Source organism: Grampus griseus (assembly GCF_964374135.1).
Source record: "Grampus griseus genome assembly, chromosome: 15".
NCBI classification, from domain to species: Eukaryota; Metazoa; Chordata; class Mammalia; order Artiodactyla; family Delphinidae; genus Grampus; species Grampus griseus.
In genome coordinates, this window is record NC_139009.1 from 59,930,488 (window position 1) to 59,950,212 (window position 19,725).

The following is a 19,725-nucleotide window of genomic DNA, read 5'->3' on the forward strand; positions in this document are numbered from 1 at the left end:
TCCCAGGGCCCTTCTAACAGCCCCTCGGTTCTGATGTGTGAAGGAGTCCTAATGAGGGCGGCAGCTGCCTGCTCCACGCGGGAAGGGAACTCTGGCACCTTGCCTGGGCACTGGGGGATACTGACCGAGCCACGGCTATCCACGGGAGCTCTTAGTGGGGGAGCAGGTGCTCGCGTCCATCCTCCCCTCGGCCCCCGCACTGCTCCACTCCTGGCTCAGCCGCAGGCCCTTGGGTCCTTCCAGGCTGCCACTACTACTACTTACCCTGGGGCAACGTGAAGCCCGTGGTGGTGCTGTCGTCCTACTGGGAGGACATCAGCCACAGAGTCGAGGCTCAGAACCAGCTTCTTAGGATCGCTGACCAGCTGGTGAGTGGAAGCTGGCCTCACCCACAATGACCTGTGCATGCACCCCTGGTGGGTGTCTTCAGACCTGCTTCCGTGGGTGCGAAGCCTGCAGACCTCATGGTGCCTGGGGTCCCCTGAAACCTGACCAGGCCAGGCTTGTGATCCTGTCCTGCCTACTGGGAATAGAGGAGAGGGAGGGAGCACAGCCCTGGGGGTGCCCCCAGTCTGAGGTAGGAGATAGCACAGAGAAAAAGCTGAGAGAAACTGATCTGGGAGCAGAGGACAGAGCCACCACCCATTCATTCCTTCATTCATTCGTTCATCAAGTGCCTTTGACTCTTGCCACGGCAAGCATTGTGCTGGGAACTTCTAGCTAGAGGGTAGACATGAACAGGATGCTGCCCCTGTCTTCACGAGTCAGCCTAGAGGCAGCTTAGTAAAGCAGAGTGTAGGTTCACCCACCCCTCTCCTGCAGAGACTCAAACTCACATTCTGCTCCGGGAGTCCCTAGGGAGGGTGGCTCGGAGGGGAGAGGGACCAAGGAGCATCAGGAAGGCATCGTGTGGCAGCAGGGGGCCGCGGCCAGTGAGGGGAGTTGGGAGCTCGTTAGGATGTCCTTGCAAGGGCCCAGGGGAGCATGACTTGGCTCTGGGAAGGAGCTGACCTCAGGGAAAAAGCTGAAGGACTTGAGCTGCCAGGACTCGGTGGTCTGTTGAATTGGGGGCTGTGAGGAGGGACTCCGGTGACTGGGGAATTGGGAAGCTGGGGAGAAGAACAGGGTCTACGAGGTCAGGTGATGAGTCCTGTCTTGGATGTGGCCGGGGGTTAATTGTGGAGGCTTGTCCAGGGAGTGGAGGAGAATCAGAGTGGGCAGAGGTGTGGAGGCCAGGGTGAGACGATCCTGGTGGTGGTTCCCAGCCCCTTCTGTGTTTGCCTGGGGTGGAGGCTCACCCGCGAGGTGTGTGGCCCGTGGGGACATGGGGAGGCAGGCGTGGCCATGCTGCTGGGGCCTGCGAGGGGCAGCAGGGTGGAGGGAAGGGGGTTGGAGAGGCTTGGGCAGGTGGAGGAGGGAAAGTGGAAAGGGAAGCGGGGGTGGGGATTTTAGAGTGGCTGGGAGGGGATGCAGGCCCCAGTCAGGGGCCGTGGTGAACCACACTTTCCCTGAGACCCAGAGCTCTGTGGCAGGGAGGGGACCAGCCCATACCCGGTTTCGGAGAACTCGGAGTCGATGCTGTGCAAGTCCAGCATCTTCTGGGCCAGCTGTTCTCTCCAAGCCATTCCCTGCGGGCAGGGGTTCGCTGATCCTTCCAGGGCCTGTCTGTGCCCAGCATGGTAGTCCCAGGGTGGAGCACACGGCACGCGCTCAGGAAGGTTGAGGTGGGGAAGGGGGTGGGGGACTGAGGGGCAAGTCCTTGGCCTGAGGGGTGTACCGTGAGAGATCTCCACCTCCCAGCTCAGGCCTGAGGCCCAGGGAGGAGAGCTCCATGGAGGAGACCAGGTGCCACTGGGGCACAACCTGGCCACAGGAGTTTGGAGAGGGCAGCCCCGTTACTGCAGGTTGTCTGAGCGCTCCTGAAGGAAGGATGAGGGACCCAAGCCTGCTTGGGTGGCAGGACTTGGAAAGGAGGGAGGGTGCCAGCGGGGGAAGTGGAGGCGGCTCCAAGGTCACTTACCTGTGAGACCTTAGACCTGGCTTGACGGGGACCCGTGGAGAGCCCGTGGGGTGGGCGTCCCAGGCTTGGAAATTTGGATCTATTTGGTGTGGGGAATCCTGGAAGCTTCTTGAGCCAAGACAGATGCTGGTGTGTGGGGTCTGGGCTCTGCCTCTTGGCTCTAACCATTCTCTCTTTTTGGTGGGACCGGGCTGTGGTGACAGTGCCTGGGGTTAAGGGTCCGTCCCACGGTGACCCTCCCAACCCCTGCCTGCCCGTTCCCCAGGAAGCCGGCCTGGAGCAGGTCCACGTGGCCCTGAAGGCTCAGCACTCTGCCGAGGACGTGGACTCCCTGGTGGCTCAGCTGATGGATGAGCTCATTGCAGGCTGCAGGTACGGGGTGCCTGGCACCCACGCGCCCTCCCTTCCTGGCTCGGCCGGGCCCTTTCCCCGGGAGTGTTCGTGTGTGGTGGTGAGCGACTGCACGTCTCCCCAGCCACGCTTGGCCAGCAGTCCAGCCCATGCTGAGTCCAAAGGTGGTGGAGCCAGCGCGGGGAGTTGAAAAGGTGACATTTAGAGCAGGTCATAAATCTCCCGGCAGCGGCGGCAGCTGTGGGCCCGCCGGGGCGGCCAGGCTCACCTGAATGGGGAGCATTGTGTCTCTGATCCCCGACCTCTTATTTCTCTGATGGAATCTCCAGGAGGAGCTGGCTGGTGGGAGGGACGGCACCCCTCCTTCCCCCAAGGCCATGTTGGGGACCACAGTGTCTGTTTAGCCTTGTATTAGCACAGCTGATGGTCACCTTCAGGAAAAGGGGGCGCTGGGGGGTGAAGGAGAATGGGGGGGCTCCGGGTCCCGGGGCCCTGGCAGGAGGGGGAGCGTCTCCTCCACAGCTGGGTGACTTGGAGCTCACCACTCACCTGCTCAGAACCTTGCTTTCCTCATCTTCAACCTGACATTAAGAATAAGTGCTTTCTAATATCACACAAGCAAAATGCCTGGTCCTTAGGAAGTACTTAATAAACGGCAGCTGTAATTATTATTGAGAAGAAGAAGCGTGAGGAGATTTAGATTCTCATCCCATTAACCACCCTTGTGGCTTTGGGCAACTTCACTTCTCTGGACCTCAGTTTTCCCAGCTATTAAATGGACTTAATAATAAACAGCCCTCTTTCTACTTTCTATGGGATTAAGCGTAAATATATGCAAATGTATTCTTTGCCCGCTCTAAATCTTATCATCCCAGCCCCCGTCGGGAATGCATGAGAAATGCCTTCGTGTTGCAAATCAGGAATCCGTGACCCTGGCTGCCTGCCACAGTGCCGCTCTGGTCCTTTGTACCCCAGTTGGGAAGTGCACCTTTATCAGAAATGACCCTGCCTCAAGCCCTCCTGGGGGTGATGAGGCAGAAGTGAGCAAATGAAAGAAAGTGTGTTGGGGGCTTGAGGCATGTGCCCTAGTAGCTCAGAGCAGGTGTATCTTATGCAAATCAAAATCAGAGACGATTCCTGGAGGAGGGGATGCCCTATGTGAACTCCGGAGGGAAAGGAGTCAGCCTTTGGAGAGCGGACTGCCGGGCACAGGCGCAGAAGCCCCAAATGCCTGCTGCCTCCTGGGGCTGCAAGGGAAACTGCAGTCCAGAGGCGACAGACCTCCAGGGTTTGCTAAGGCAAGTTCAGCCCTGGGGGCTGTTGGGGCACAGGGATCCCCGGGATTCAGACGCTCACTCCTGCTGCAGCGTAAGAGGTGGGCTGGGGGTGGTGATGAGGGGCAACTGGACGAAGGCTTCACCCAGGGCAGGGACACGGGGACGTGGGGTGAGAGAAGCAGAGGTCAGCGACATGGGGACATGGGGTGAGAGAAGCAGAGGGCAGCGTGGACTCTTCAGGAGGCATCATGGTGGTAACAGCCTCATAAGGAACACTTGCTGTGCCACGTGCTGTTCTGAGAATTTCACATGTATCAGCTAATCATAAAAATCTCATGAGGTAGGAAGCAGAGTGATCCACATTTTACAGATGAGGAAACTGAGGCATGGGGAGGTGAATTGCCCAGATTCATGCCTCTAGTGAGGGGCTGAGCCCCCTCGCCGTGCTGCTCTGTACTGGACAGGCTTTGATGGTGGATTGAGTGTGAGGGCCCAAAGAAGGTCCAGAATGATTCCCTGGCTCTGGCCAGAGCAGGTGGATGGAGAGCAGAGCCGCTTCTGGAGGGAGTCAGCGGGTTTGGGGGAGGATGAGGAATTCGGGGCTGGCCGTGTTGAGTGGCAGGTGCCTGTGGGCATCTGTGGTCTGGAGGTCAGAGGTCAGAGCGAGGCTAGAGGGGTACACGGGGGTGCGGTCAGCAGAGGGGGCTGCCGAATGACTGGCTGTGCCCCACTGCCCGGCCTGACAGCCTCGGACGCAGAGTGTGGGCCCCGGCTCTCGGTTCACTGCGTTCTCCTTGTGACTCATGTGTGGTATGGGCCTTGGCAGGTCTGAGGTGCCTGAAACGTCTGAGATGGGTGGGTCCCAGGTCCTGGGCTGTCACTCCGCTCTCTCAGGGCTCTGTTCTTGGCGGGCTTGGCTAAGAATGCTTATGCCAAAGCCTGGTCCCCTTGAATCATTCTCCTGGGGGTAGATGGTGGCCAGGGCCCTCCTGGGGAGCCCGGGTCGCAGGTCAAGGGCTTGTGAGGAGGGTCCCATCCCCTCAGGAGTGCACGCATGGCTTTCTGGGGAGAACGCTGGGCCTCAGGACCAGTTCCTTTGGCACCACCTGAGGCCACTAATAGCCCTGGGGCCGCAGCAAGAGAGCTTCCACCCCTGCCCCTGGCCCGCTCTGTGCTGAGCGTCACAGCTGATAGCAGGGCAGCTGGGCATGGGGGACGTGAGCCAGCTTGCCACAGATGACCTGGCTGCTCGCCCATTCCTCCAGCCAGCCCCTGCCCAACATCCAACATCAGTGTCCTTCATTTGGTCAGACCCCTCCCTGCCTCCTCTCCCTGGGAGCCCCTCTCCCCCTGGCCAGTGCCGCCCACTCTTTTCTTCCGGATCAGCCTTCTCCTCTCATCTCTCAACTCATGGACACAACTACCAGCTGCACACCTCCACCTGGGTGTCCACCAGCACATCCAATTCGTTCTCTGTGATCTTCCTAACGGTGCGGTCCGCTTCGACTTCAGCCCCGCGGCGGCTCCTGTTGCCTTTAGGAAAAGCTGCAGCTCTCCTCTGACGGGTGGGCCGCTCTGTCCCCACTGCCTGCCTTCTAGACCTCAGCAATCTTACCCTCTAGCCCTTCGGAGCCTCTGTGCTGGCTCACCCCCCAACCCCACCTCCCTCCCACCAACGCCCACCTGCCTCCGAGCCTGTGTCTTGTGCGCATAACCGCTCCTCTGGCCAGAACGCCCTTCCCGCTCTTCTTGGCCTCACTAGCTCCTGCTGGCCCTGCCAGTGCAGCCTGAGGCCACTTCCTCCAGGAAGGGCTCCAGACCCTGAGGATTCTCGGGGATCTAGCTTGCTTGCTTGTCTGTTCCAGGGGCCCCCTGAGGGCAGGGCTGGGTCTCATCCCTGGACCCAGCCTCCAGCCAGGACCAGCAGAGCTGTTGCTCGTGGGGAGTGAGATGAATGAGCCAGCGGCCGGTTTATCTTTCAGGCAGGACACTGTCCGCTCCCAGGCGGCTGTCCCTGTGAAAGGCACCCACTCACCTCAGGGGCAGGCAGCAACCTTGTGAGCAGCCCAGCTCTGCTCCCAGCCTATGCTGAGCCCTGCCTTGGGCCCGCCTGTCATTTCCAAGTCAGCCAGCGTTGGCAGGGCGACTGCCCCTGCTTGGGGTTGGGGCAGTGTCATCCAGCCTCCTCTTCCAGGTCTCCCTTTCTTTCTGTACCCTGCTTTGGGGTTTTGGGGGTGAGAAAGGGCTGAGACATCTTGTTTGTGGCAGTTACAGGTCCCGGCTGTTTCTTGGGGAGTCTCGGCTGGGCTGGTAGCCTCCGTGAACATCTCCCTCTGGTGGTCTGCCCGGCAGTCCCTCTCGGCTCCCGACCCAGGCTGGGAGCATAAATCACCCTGGTTGGCTTGCCTCCCCATATCCCACTCCAGACCCGCCTGCCCCCACCCTCAGGCCCACTCACGCCTCCTTCCCTGCAGGCCCAGCCCAGGACTCTGGCCCAGGCCCCCCTTCACCCACCGAACATGCCCCTCCGCCGCGTTCGAGTGGGCTGGGGATGGAGGCCGCCCCTCTCCTGGCCTGGGGCAGCCCCATCCGAGGCACCCTCGGGGCAGTAAATATTATATTACTACGGGGTGTGCAGTACGTGACCTGAGACAGGCCTCGGGGCTTAAGTTTCCCGAGATGGAGTTTGCGTACTGCTCCCCCCACCCTAAAAATTCAATTAAAAAAAATAACAGGAAAAATGTAGAGCGCCGAGGGCCTGCCAGAGTGGTGTATCTGGCGGCGGCGGTGCCGCTGCACTCGGCGGTAATTGGTTCTGCATAGCTCGGGGAAATTGGCAGAAAAATAAATCAGCCGGGAGCCGGGAGCCGAGACACTGTGGGGCGGGGAGCGTGAGGTGGGGCAGCAGATGTGGCGAGCGAGCGGGCCTGACTGATGTCCTGTTTGGGAGTCAGGGGCTTAGCGGGGGGGTGGGGGTGGGGCAGCCCCCCTACCCTCCAGCAGGGATGATCTAGAGGGTCCTGCCTGGCGAGGAAGAGCACAGACGCCCCCTCCCACCCCACTCCATCCTGTGTGACCCTTGCGTGTGCACTCACTGACCCTGGGGCTTCGTACGGCCAGAGGCAGCCACATAAAGGGCTTTTAGGGAGCCCGGAGAGGGACCCCATCCTTTGGATGGGGGTGGTCAGAGTTCTTCGCCTCTAAATGGGGTTGAGCTTAAACCCAACCCCCCGACTGGAGGCTTAAGGCTGTGTTTCTGGGACTGCGTGTACCCCCAGCTCCTCTCCAGGGGCTTCCCAAAGCAGAGGGTTCTGGGAGGGGCGTTGTGCGGCCGCCCTGGGTCGACACATCTGTACTGCTGGCTGCCGGCCTCCCCATAGCGTCTGCAGTGGCTTGTCAGGGGTCCATAAATTTCCTTCTTGAAGAACGTGTGCGCACAACAGAATGGATTCGCTTCAGCCAAAGGCAACTTAGTGCTTGCGCCTCTGCTCTAGGAGGGCGCCGGGGGGAGGGAGGGACCCACTGGGCCTCTGGGGACGTGCACTCAGGTGGGCAGAGGGGACTCACGACTGGAGGCTTGAGGATAGGTTCCAGACAGGCAGCCCCAGAATAAAGGGCTGGGGCGCTTCAGAGTGGGGGGCACACTGGCCAGTGTGGCTGCAGCAGGCTTCCTTGAAGAGATGGCTGGAGGAGGCACCCAGGGCACACGCCGCAGCCAGCAGGCAGGCTGAGGGTGTGAGACCCGTTGGGGGGGCCCGTGCACACGTGTGTACGTGCTTGCCTGCACCTGGGCCTGGGCGAGCGCCGGGCTCCTGCTCGTCGGGTACATCCCGTCTGTCTGTCCGTCACAGCCAACCCCTGGGTAATGTCCAAGAGACGCCCTCCGCCACCCACCTGGACCACTACCTGTACCGCCTGCGCACCCGTCACCTGAGCCAGATCACTGAGGCGGCCCAGGCCCTGAAGCTCGGCCACAGTGAACTCCCCACCGCCCTGGAGCAGGCTGAGGACTGGCTCCTGCGTCTCCGTGCCCTGGCAGATGAGGTAGCTGCCCCTGAGAGGTGCCTTCCTTCCTGCCTGGAGTGTCAGAACTGGGAGGGATGTGGGGAATGTCTGGACCGTGATCCACACTGGCTCCATTGCTGGGTAACCTTGGGCAGGTGACTTAACCTCTCTGAACCTCCGTGTCCCCATTCACAGAAGGAGGACAGAGGATGCAATGGGATACTGGGTGTTGTAGGGCCCAGCAGAGCCTGGCATTTAGTAGGTGCTGGATAAATGCCCCCAAATGCGCTCGATAAATGTGCTTAATAAATGCTGCCAAAGTACGTCAGAGACAGAGCTGGGACCAGAACCGGGACTCCCGGCTCTAGGTTCAGCGCCAGGGACTTCTCCCCCAGGGGCCCAACTCCGTCTGCCCACCAACCTGTCTACCCCTGGCCTCAAACCTGCCTCTCGTGGGACCCTGCATTTCCTGCCCTCCTGGATATCCCTGAGCCCCAGGCCTGAGGACACTGCACCTGCAGTAACTCTGCATCTATACCCTGACCCCTCTGGCCCTATCCAGCTCTGCAGGGAAGCAGGCAGGCCACAGACTTGTCCAGAATGAGGAGGAAGGTCTGCTCATATGTCACAGGTGGACACAGCTGCCACCCACCCTGGCCAGAGCCACCTGGGACCCCCGGGGAGAGGGATGGTGAGGAAGGATCTCCCCAGAAGGAGTGTGCAGAGAAAGGCAGGGCCTGCGAGCGGCTTCTGGAGGAGTGACTTGTTGAAGGGGAGAAGGGAGTCCAGGAGGTGGAAGGGGTGCTCAGGCGGGGAGGCAGCCTGAAATGTTAGTCCCTGAGAGGCAGCTTTGGCTCGTCCCCAAGCGGGGCCTTGGACGTGTGGCCGGTTACCTGGGGGCCACTGTGTTGCTCAGCCCCAGGACGACTCCTGGCAGTGGCTGGGGACCGTCCCTTTGGGAGGGTCACAGGCTGCCTTCCGTGTCTTGGCCCCGACCCTGGAACTCTCACGCAGATTGTGTCATGGCTGCGAGGGGTTAAGGTGAAACGGGTGCTAGGGACTGTGCGGGAGACCGGAGAGAGCCTTTCTCAAATTTGAGTGTGCATCAGAATCCCCCGAAGGCCTTGTTAGAACTGGGTACAAGCCCTGCCCGATCCCGCATGTCTGGGACCGGGCCTGAGAATCTGCATTTCCAGTGAGTTTCCAGGTGGTGCTGCGGCTGCCCTGGGGACCACACTTTGAGAACCCTTGGTATCGTGGTTCGAAACACACATTTGGAATCAGAAAACCCTAGTTCCTAACTTCTTTGAGCCTGAATTTCCTCACCTGTGCCTGCCTCTGGGCTTGCTGTAGGGATGAAGGGACACAGCCTAGGAGGTGTTGAGGGAGTGTGCCAGCCATCAGCTCTCAGCAGGAGCCTGGCTTCGAGACCCAGCCCTGCCCCCCTGACCACACCGCTCAGCAGCCTTGGGAGAAGATGGACTTAGCCAACTGGCCGCCTCTCCTGAGTGTGGCAGCTGGGAGCAGTTCTCATGCCTAGAGGATCGGAGGGGCTCAAGGGCCCTGCAGTCTGGGCTAGTCCCCATTTTCAGAGCCCAGTGTCAGCAGGCCCAGAAAAGGGCCAGACCCCCAGGGTCCCCGCTGTTAGAGGGAGGAGGGATCGTGTGTCCTCTGGGAAGGCGCACCCCTTCTGTGAATTCGCTTCTGCTCTCAGGGGTGAGGAAGGGGGTGGCACCTTAAGTGCAATGTCATCTCTAGGGTCAAATCAGATCCTGCGATGTCTCCCCACCGGGAGCCTCTATCTACCCACCCAGTGGAGGGGACCTAAGAACTTGGGGCTCCAGGCAGGAGTGTCTCTTCCTAGAAAACGTGAACGCAGCTTAGTGAATTCCTGGCGGGCTCCTCGTGTGAGCCGGGGGCAGCCTGTCACCCTATCCCTGGGGGCTCAGAGCTACTGAAGACAGGGGTGCCCAGCCAGCCCTGGGAGGTCAAGGGGGTGGCTGGGGGTGGGAGCTGGGAGGAGAGGCCTGGGGAGAGGGGGCTGAGGGTGTGGGCTGGGCGGTACCATCTCCACCCTGACTGCCACCCTCTCTCCAGCCCCAGAACAGCCTGCCTGACATCGTCATCTGGATGCTGCAGGGTGACAAGCGGGTGGCATACCAGCGGGTGCCCACCCACGAGGTTCTCTTCTCCCGACGGGGCACCAGCTACTGTGGCAAGAATTGTGGAAAGCTGCAGACGATGTTTCTGAAAGTGGGTTGTTTCTCCTTAAGTCATGGTCATACTTTGTCACCCCCAGGGTGGTCCGCACCCCTTCTGTTTCCCCTCCTGTTCTCTGTCAGACTCCGAGTTTTTAGACTCTGCTCTTGGAACGGACCGAGGGCTTGCGTAAAAAGACTTCCCTTCTCCCCTCTCCCCACAAAGTCCCTAGACCCCATGCACCTGGTCTGGAAAGGGAGCAGGTGAGAATTGGAACCAGGGGTGCTGGGAACGAAGGAGGGGCTGACTCCTGAGGCTGTGCTCCCCTCCAGCCAGCTCCCTGGTGGGGGGCCTCAGCCCTCAGCTCCCACCGCCAGCCTTTGGGAGCCCGGGCACAGACTTGCCTCCCCCCTCCCCCCTCCCGAGGGTTTGGCTTCAGGTGGAGTCACACGTGGGTTCAGGTTCCTCCCTGGGGGAAGGCTGGTATCTGGGCACCGGCTGTGCCTATGGCTCTGCTCCATCAGAGATCTGGGAGCAGGTAATCCTGTCCCTCCAGTCACCCCGCCCCACCTCTCCTGCCCTCTGTCCTCCTGCCATCTTCTTCTCTCAGCCTTGGTGGGTGGGTAACAGGGAAGTGAGCAGGTGCCTGGAGGCCCCCGTCCTCCTCTCTGGGTTCATGTGGGGACACAGAGCCCGGGCTGCTTGGTTGGGACAGAATTCGGGGAAATCTGAGCTGTGGCTGTCGCGGCCCAGGAGAGCGTCCCGTGGGGAGGGCCGTCCCTCACCATGCATGGCTGACTCCAGATGGCTCCGCCGGCATCGTAAACTGCCTGGCCTTCAACCCTCTCTCCCCACGTTTCTCTTCCCATCCGCACCAGGACCTCCTTCCATCTCACCTCTTCCACGAAGTCGCTGTGGACTAACCTTAGCCTCGAACCTCTGAGTGGCTATTGGTCGACCCATTCGTACACTGATCAGTCATTCTTGCTGCCCCCTGAGGTGGGCAGAGGAGACAGGTTTCAAAGGCCCAGAGCGTGTGGACAGGTTGCAGGGCTGGCTGGAATCCTGTGTGGTCTTGGGCAGATTGTCTCACCTCTCTGAATGCTGTTTTCCCACCTATAAAACAAAGATCAGGCTGCCCTGATCACAATTTTGAGGATGGAATTAGGTAACACAGGTCAAGGGTCTGACTGGAACTAGGTGACCAATGAATATCAGTTTTTTTCTCCTCTTCTCCCTTTTTCCTTCTGGGGAGAGGAGGCTCTACCAGCACCATGACTGGAGGCCAGCGCAGGGCCAGGGATGATCAGATATCTGCGTTTGGGTCACTGGTGCTTCAGAGGAGAGCCGGCTTTGCCTAGAAAGAGGGCGGGGGTGTCAGGCAGCGGGCTGCCCCTCCCACCTCGGGGCATGTTCCTCGTGAGATCCTAACCTCCTAGCATCCTGCTTTCCTCCCTCCCAAGCCAGCTCCTTGCCTGGTAGGGCAGATGGGAAAGGAAGTCAAGGAGCGGCCACATCTGAATGGGGTTAACTAGGGAGGACTGTCAGGCTGCAGTGGAGGTGGGGCTGCAGGAGTGGGCCTGGTGGATGCCGGTGAACGGAATTGGTCTCTGACCTCTTGGCCCTGCAGCCTCGGGGAAATGCAAACTGAAAAATTTCCCTGATCCCAAGCAAGGAAAAAAAAAAGATATAGGATTGTTTCTCGAAGTCTTCCCCACTGAGTTTATGAGCCCCGCCAGTAGCTCCTGAGCAAGCTCTACAAAAATGTTGGCAGCAAGCGGAGACCAAGAAAACATTGGTGTTTCTTAACTTAAACCAAAGTTGGAAAAAATGAGCACCAGCAGAGAGGGAGAGGAGCCCCAAACTAGACATTTCTTTATTTGCTGTTGCTATTTTGGGTCCAGCAGGCTGGCCCTGTCTGGGGGAGGGCAGGGGAGAGACTGGGGGCGGAGGGAGAAGGGGGGGGGGTCAGGCATTCCTGCCATCTCCCTGGGGCTGGTGGTTTGGAGGGGAAAAGGCTGCTAACCACCCCAAGGGAGAGGACACTGAAGCGAGCAGCCATGGGGAGGTTTCTGGGGGGTGACACTTGGGGTCAGGGGCTCCTCCAGGCTTCACCGAGGATGAACCAAAGGCAGAGAGGCTGGATGAAGGGTGAGACTTGTAATGCCTTGCCACGACACCCCTTCCTGACCCTCTTACCCGGCCTGGGCTCTCCCTCCGGGGATCCAGGCCTCCTCTACCAGTTAGAGAGCCCTTACCTCAGCCTCCCTTTCCTCCTCTGAACCCACCAAGACTTTCTCGTCTCATTCAGCTCCACGTCCCAGAGGAGACCCTCCTCTAAGCTCACACACATGAAGCCTGGGTAGTTAATGTATTACTTCCTCTAAGGAACCGTGTGTTATTCTAAAAGTGAGGCATTTCTGCTCTTCAGGCCGTATCTGACCCTTGATTTCAGTCAAAGGGTGAAGCAGTTGCGGAGAATAAATTTTTTATGTTGGGTTGTTGTGGTTATTCCATTTTGGCAGAACTTCTGAAAGTTTCAGGATAAAAAGCAGTTGAAGACCAGTGAATAGTGGTTAACAGGCTGATAAGCACTTAAAAGGGTAGGGATATCAGATGATACACTAACATCCAGCCAACCGCCCCCCCCCCAAAAAAAACAAACTGAAAACGAAGGGAGAGGCTTTAACCTCCTCCCCTTTCAGACCTTTCTATCTCTCTTTTTTTTTTTAAAAATAATTAATTAATTTATGTTTGGCTGCCTTGGGTCTTCGTTGCTGCACGCAGGCTTTCTTTAGTTGCTGTGAGCGGGGGCTACTCTTCACGGCGGTACGCGGGCTTCTCATTGCGGTGGCTTCTCTTGTTGCGGAGCACAGGCTCTAGGTGCACAGGCTTCAGTAATTGTGGCTCGTGGACTCTAGAGCGCAGGCTCGGTAGTTCTGGTGCATGGGCTTAGTTGCTCCGCGGCATGTGGGATCTTCCTGGACCAGGGTTTGAACCCGTGTCCCCTGCGTTGGCAGGCGGATTCTTAACCACTGTGCCACCAGGGAAGCCCAGACCTTTCTATCTCTTATAAAGACATGTTCTACAACTGCACCATTAAATTTGGTAGCCGTATATGGTTATTTAAATTTAAATTAATTAAATAAAACTAAAAATTTAGTTTCTCAGTCACACCAGCTACATTTTAAGGGCTCAACTGCCACATGGGGTTAGTGCATTGGACTGTGCAGATATAAACCACTTCCACTGTAGCAGAAAGTTCCATTGGACACTGCTATTCTAGAAGAGAACAGAAATGAGGATGTGGTGGGAGAGGGGAGAATGGGGGCTCCTGGTCTAGACGTGGCTCGTCTCTGCAGAGAGCATCTAGATGGGGAGGATGCAGTCTTCTCCTTTGATGGGAAGGAATCTTGGCCGGTGGGGGCGTTTCTTAGTCATACACCCCTCTTCCATGAAATTCTAATAAGTCCTCCAACAGAGCACATACCTGATGGGGTGTCAGGCTGGTATGCTCAGGCCTGGAGGCTCCCACAAGTTGAGACATACTGACCCTGAAGGGGACTGTGGGTTTCTCTCCTTCTCTGCTACCCAGTATCCAATGGAGGGGGTGCCCGGAGCCCGGATGCCAGTGCAGATTCGGGTCAGGCTCTGGTTCGGGCTCTCTGTGGATGAAAAGGAGTTCAACCAGTTTGCTGAGGGCAAGCTCTCCGTCTTTGCTGAAACCGTGAGTGCCTGACCGCCTGCCCACCCTACCCCCGGCCCCAAAGCTACCGCAGCCCCACTCACTTCTCTGTTGCTCACTCTCCAGTATGAGAACCAGACCAAGCTGGCTCTGGTTGGGAACTGGGGCACAACGGGCCTCACCTACCCCAAATTTTCTGACGTCACGGGCAAGATCAAGCTACCCAAGGAGAGCTTCCGCCCCTCAGCTGGCTGGGCCTGGGCTGGAGACTGGTTCGTGTGTCCAGAGAAGACGTGAGTCGTGGACAGGGAGGGCTTGGGGACCCCGTCTGCCCCAGCCATTTCTCTGAAAGGGCCTCGGCTCTATTCATCCTTCTGTCTATGGCCGCTGCCCCTACGCTGGTCATAGCGACTTCCATTTGAACTCTCCCGGGACTGGGGGATCACGAGGCAGCATTCTTTTCTGCAAGGGCTCTAATGATTGGAAAGTCCTTTATGATTAAACCGAAGCTGGCCTCCAGTGGGCTTTGCGTCCACTGGTTACGGCCTTTTCCTCCAAGATACCACAGAAAGCCCGCTCCCTTCTCTGTGTGTTAATCCCTCCTTCAGTGCCCCTCAGAACAGCCTCGTTCATCCTTCTCCATCTCATCGCCATCTCCACCTCCTTCTCCTCTCTCTCTTTTCCAGTTCGGTTGATATTCAACAACTGTTTGTTTGGTTTTTCTTTTTACTTTTTAAACATTGAAGAGTAACATATATTGTAGTCATGTACTCAAATCTTAAGTATATAGCTCGATAACATTTTACATTTCTACAACTATCTATTGAGCTTCAACTACCCACCGGGTTTTCGACGTCTTCAATTGGCTTCCTTTTCTCTTTCTTTATCTTGGTGGTGACTTCCTCTTCTGTCTGCAAGTGTCTCCCTTGGTCTCCCCTTGACTCGCTGCCCCTCCTCTCTCTCCCCTCCTCTCTCTTGTTGTTGGTTGGGGTGAGGCTGACACAGGAAGGCTGGCCCAGGCTCTGGGGTGCTCTGCTGGGGGTTGTGGACGGCCTGGGGGTCTCTTCGGCAGAGGCTCTGACCCGCCCCCTCCCACAGCCTGCTTCATGACACCGACGCGGGCCACCTGAGCTTCGTGGAGGAGGTGTTTGAGAACCAGACCCGGCTCCCCGGAGGCCAGTGGATCTATATGAGCGACAACTACACGGATGTGGTAAGGGGGTGCCCTGGGGGCAGGTGGCCTCTGCTTTCCTGGCGGCCTGGACATTGGGGCCCAAGAGGGGCCTGTGACTGAAAGAAGAGGAATGTTCTCCCCTGCTCCCACGTCCCCAGCGTCAATGCCCTGGTTTCCAGAGGGACAGTGTGTGAGAGCTGGCAAGGGTAGGACACTGAGCCCGAGTCACACCTGGGGCTTTAGAATATATGTTGTCAGGTGGCATCTTCTCATCTTCCCTGATCACGTCTGTCTCTTCTCATGCTTGCCTGGCTTGTGTTACCCCAGAACGGGGAGAAGGTGCTTCCCAAGGATGACATCGAGTGCCCGCTGGGCTGGAAGTGGGAAGATGAAGAGTGGTCCACGGACCTCAATCGGGCCGTTGACGAACAAGGTGGGCAGCACGTGGAGCCCAGTGAGCACCCGGCAGACTCGCGAGGCATGCTGGAAGGGGGCACAGTTGAGTGCAGGCCCCTTGGGCCTGGGGTTCTGGCCTTCACTGGGCTACGTCATCTGGGGGACTTCCTGGGTGAGTCCTCACTATAAATTACAAATCGGGAGTCAGTGGCCACTTGAAAGTCTGTGAATGTACCCCAAATGGAGAGATGGGGAATGGCCAGGCAGTGAGTGATGGGCACCTCTCCCCCAGGCTGGGAGTACAGCATCACCATCCCCCCGGACCGGAAGCCGAGGCACTGGGTCCCTGCTGAGAAGATGTACTACACACACCGTCGGCGGCGCTGGGTCCGCCTGCGCAGGAGGGACCTCAGCCAGATGGAGGCGCTGAAGAGGGTGAGCCCAGTCGGTGGGGGGAGGGTGGGGCATGGGGAGGGGTGAGGCCCTGGGGAGGGGAGGCCAGCTGGGCACAGGTGCACACCTCTGTGCAGGGGACACGTACAAGACACACGGGCTCACTCGAGATGCTCGCAGATCGTACCCAGCACTCACACAGATGCACACAGACAGAAAACACCCAAATGCCCATGACCAAGCAAGGGGATGCACTTGGAATTCACACACAGACCTGGAAGGTGCAAAGGCGTATCTAGAGTGTGTCTATGGCTAGGTGTCCGAGGGGCAGAGTCTGAGACAGGGACTCGGCTGCATGCAGTTTACTGAGGCAGTACTCTCAGAAGTGCCAGGAGCAAGGATGTGGTCTCCGGCAAAGTCAGCTTTGGCTTGAGCTGTGGTTCGGGAAGGGGCTCAGCCTGGAGCACCACAGAATCCTCCTCACCAGGCAAGGGGGGTGGGCTTAGTACGGTCTTAGCCGTCAGTCACTGGCTGGGGGTTGCTGGGGGCGTGCTGGAGGGAGCCTGTTCCCTCCAGCACGGCCAGTTCCCTGGAGAAGGGGGATGCTGGTCAAGGGGCTTGGGTGGGCTTGGTCAGCATTTACCAGAGGGCATGTACACAGTGTGAGCACACATGCCCACGGCCGTGCCCAGATACTCTTGGGACACAGACAGGTGCAGAGTGAGCTTGTGTGGGCACACGAGTGCCTGTACCTGCTCCTGGGGTCACACAGATGCCCGTGTCGTGCACAGCCTCAGGGCCTGCCTCCCTGGAACCCTCTTGGCCTGCGTCCTTCCTTCCCAAGCGCACGTTGGAATTTTGGCTCGAGAACTAGGCCTCCCCCAGTCCGGGAATAGCCTTTGGCATGACCCGAGTCCCTTCCTCTCTCTCTGGTCACAGTGAATGTAGAGAGGAAGGTCACTGGGTCCCAGGAGAGGCAAGGCTTTTGGGCAGCAGGCTGTTCCTGGTGGCATGAACCAGACTCCACTCTCCCTGTGAGGGCACCCAGGGCACAGAGGCAAAGCCTTGCCAGGCGGTGTGCCTTGCCTGCTCCCTCACCACCAGCATCGTTCCTGGAGAGGGACGCAACTGGCCTCCGGGACTGGCACTGTCACCGAGCTCATGGCCTGGGCCTGACCTGAGGATCATCTCAGGTCACGAGGTGGATGGGAAGGGGCTTCTGGGGCTCCCCAAGGCTGGGAAAGGACCCCTTGAGAAGAAGTGCGGGGGTCTCTCCACACTGACGTAGGCCTAGCCTCATGGAGAAACAGCCTGGGGCTGGGAAATGGGCTCTTCATTTTGCCTCTGAATTGCAGACCCATTTCCACTTTTATAAGTTGGGATATGAAGAAGAAAAAGGAAATGACAAGAGAACCCTGGATTCGTGAAATCCACCCAGAACCCAAATAAGCAAACAGGCCGAAAGCCCAGTGTTTTCATCACTGCTCAGCCTACCTTCCTTTCTTGGCTCCTCGGACCTCCCCACAGCCTAGGGAGCCTCTTCTCCTCCTCATTTCCTGACCCGGGGCTCAGAGCCCCCTCCTCCGGGCGGCCCTCCCAGGTTTTCCCACCTGGAGGGTGACGGTGTGTGGTGTGTGTGGGGGAATCGTGGAGGGCAGGGAGGGCACAGCTGGAGCCCAAGCCAGGACTCCCCGCCACCCTGCCAAGTGGCCTCTGAGTCTGCCCTGTTCTCCCACGCAGCACAGGCAGGCGGAGGCGGAGGGCGAGGGCTGGGAGTACGCCTCGCTCTTTGGCTGGAAGTTCCACCTGGAGTACCGCAAGACAGACGCCTTTCGCCGCCGCCGCTGGCGCCGCCGCATGGAGCCACTGGAGAAGACGGGGCCTGCAGCTGTGTTTGCCCTCGAGGGGGCCCTGGTACGTGACAGTGGTCATCTTGGGTTGGTGGGGTGCGGCGTGGTCTCCCAGGGCTGTTCAGGGCTGACGCAGGAGAGGTGCAGAGGACCCCGGGACGGGACTTTGGCTTCAGTCCTCTGAGGTTGCGTGTGGGGAAAGTGGACACCAGTCTGGGTGTCCTCCTAAAAGAAAATAGCTCATTTCTTGGCACCAGAAGACCCACGGCTTTTTTGGTAATTGAGAAGGGACCAGGGGAGAGGGCCCCAGCCTTTTGATGGTCTGACCTGTGACGGGGCCAAGGGACCTGGCTCTTCCTGAAGAGGCTGGCTGGCCTGGGGTTGGGTCTGGGAGGCTTTGGCCTGGTCCAAGGGAGTAGCCTGAGAGGTCTAGTGACCCTGGATGTCCTTGGTTGGACATGAGTCCTCCTGAGAGGAGGCTATCTTGTGCGCATCCTCGGGAATTTTGGGGAGAGATGTGCCTCAGAGACCAAACCCCAGGCTGGCTGTGCTGCCTCCGAGAGTACTTCCCAGAGCCAGTGGAATGGGTGTCAGGTCAAGGTTATCCAGGGTCAGGATGATGTGTTCCGCAAAAGAGATGAGCAGACCCTTCCTGGACAGTCTGAGTGGGACATTCAGGGCCAGGAGATCGCCTGTCCCCCACTCTGTTGGTTTGGAGACTCCATCCAAGCATTGGGCGTGAGATGCCTAGGAGGAGACACCTTCTCTGAAATCCAGATAGGACTGCCTGTCCCCTGAGGGGGCTTTGGGCTGTGACACAGGGGAGCAGGTCCCACCAGCTTCACTGGCTGATGGAATCTGAGTGTGTCCATGTGAGCCAGCTGTGTGTGCGCGCGTGCGTGCGTGCGTGCGCGCGCGTCCGTAGGAGCATTTCGTCTGGGTGCGGAGCAGTGTGTCTTAGCCTCAGCCAGGGAGTACAGTGGGGCAGGCCCCTGACCCGATGGGATGGCTACAGAGAAGGGAGTTGAGGCTGGCAGTGGCTCCGAGGGTTAGTGGGCAGAGCCTGGAGGTTCCATCACTCCCAGGGGTGCCAGTGTGGGAGAGGAAACCCTCCGGGGCCCAGATGATGTCAGAGGTTCTGGAGGGAACCCCTCCTGGGTCTTGGGGGCCAAGTGGTCAGGAGGCTGGAAGGAGACGGCAGAGCTCTGGGCTCTCTGGGGCCCTGAGCTGGTGCTCAGGTGGGAGTTGGAACTGCCACCCAGGCTGGAGCAGCTGCAGTGGGGAGTCTCCTTGTCCTGTCAGAAGGGGCCTAGCTTGGGCACAGGGCAGTGCCTGGGGGAGGTTGTGTGGTTCCAGCTGAGGAGTGGGGAATAAAGACCTCAGCAGGCCTCAGAGGCAGGGCCAGGTCTGAGGGTGCTTGCCCTCTAAGGAGCCAGGGCTCGTTTTCATCCGACAGAAACACAACCAAAGTGGGCTGAAGAGAGAAAAAGAGCTTGAGAGCTCAGATTGCTGGGAATCTGATTCACCGAGGTGAATCAGGCATTAGGCCTGGCAGGAACTAGGGGCTCACACAGTGTCCCCGACTCGCTCCTCTGTCTTGGCCCCGTTCTCACACTGGCTCTTTCCATGTCGTTGGCAAAGTTGGTACCTGTGACAGAGGCTGATGCCACCTTTACAGCTAGCACAGCCCGGCGGGCATCCTCTGTTTCCTCACAGCTGGAGACCCCAGAGCGGAGAGTGCACTTTCTCGGTAGTGCCAGTACTGCCTCGTGTGCGATTGACTGGCTCTGCTTGGCCCTGTGCCCACACCAGCCCCTGAGCCTGGGGGCGAGGAACGGAATGTTCTGAATGACCGTCCTGGGTCACGCCCCTTTTCTGTGGTTGACAGCCCCACAGGCTGGGGAGAAGAGCATCTGAAAAGGAAAAAACCCCAAACGGTGGTGGACTCAGAGCTATAGATGACGACCACAGGACTCTTCTCTTTTTTTTTTTTTTTTTTTTTTTTTTTGCGGTACGCGGGCCTCTCACTGTTGTGGCCTCTCCCGTTGCGGAGCACAGGCTCCGGACGCGCAGTCTCAGCGGCCATGGCTCACGGGACCAGCAGCTCCGCGGCATGTGGGATCTTCCCGGACCGGGGCACGAACCCGCGTCCCCTGCATCGGCAGGCGGACTCTCTACCACTGCACCACCAGGGAAGCCCAGGACTCTTCTCTTGAATGAGCAGTAGGAGCAAGTGTGGGTTGCTGAGTGGAGGAGGAGTGCTCTGGTCAGAGCTGGGTGTTAGGGCCACTAATCAAGTAGCCGTGGAGGGTGGCTGGGGCCGGAGAGCCTCCCATCAGGAGACCATCAGGAGGCTTGGTTAGAGATCTGGGAAG

The 19,725-nt window shown here is 58.8% G+C and overlaps 1 protein-coding gene across 22 annotated transcripts in view; it reads left to right on the forward strand.

Annotated features, from left to right (window-relative positions):
- The window catches only part of DYSF (dysferlin), a 222,362-nt gene that overhangs the window by 95,413 nt on the left and 107,224 nt on the right, over window positions 1-19,725 (forward strand). For all 22 annotated transcript variants that reach the window (XM_082671898.1, XM_082671901.1, XM_082671904.1 and 19 more), the window contains 10 exons: window positions 244-368; window positions 2,286-2,392; window positions 7,500-7,692; window positions 9,751-9,906; window positions 13,448-13,579; window positions 13,664-13,830; window positions 14,636-14,750; window positions 15,039-15,144; window positions 15,400-15,542; window positions 17,241-17,414. In XM_082671898.1, the coding sequence (XP_082528024.1) occupies window positions 244-368; window positions 2,286-2,392; window positions 7,500-7,692; window positions 9,751-9,906; window positions 13,448-13,579; window positions 13,664-13,830; window positions 14,636-14,750; window positions 15,039-15,144; window positions 15,400-15,542; window positions 17,241-17,414 (1,418 nt within the window). The remainder of the gene's footprint in view (window positions 1-243; window positions 369-2,285; window positions 2,393-7,499; window positions 7,693-9,750; window positions 9,907-13,447; window positions 13,580-13,663; window positions 13,831-14,635; window positions 14,751-15,038; window positions 15,145-15,399; window positions 15,543-17,240; window positions 17,415-19,725) is intronic.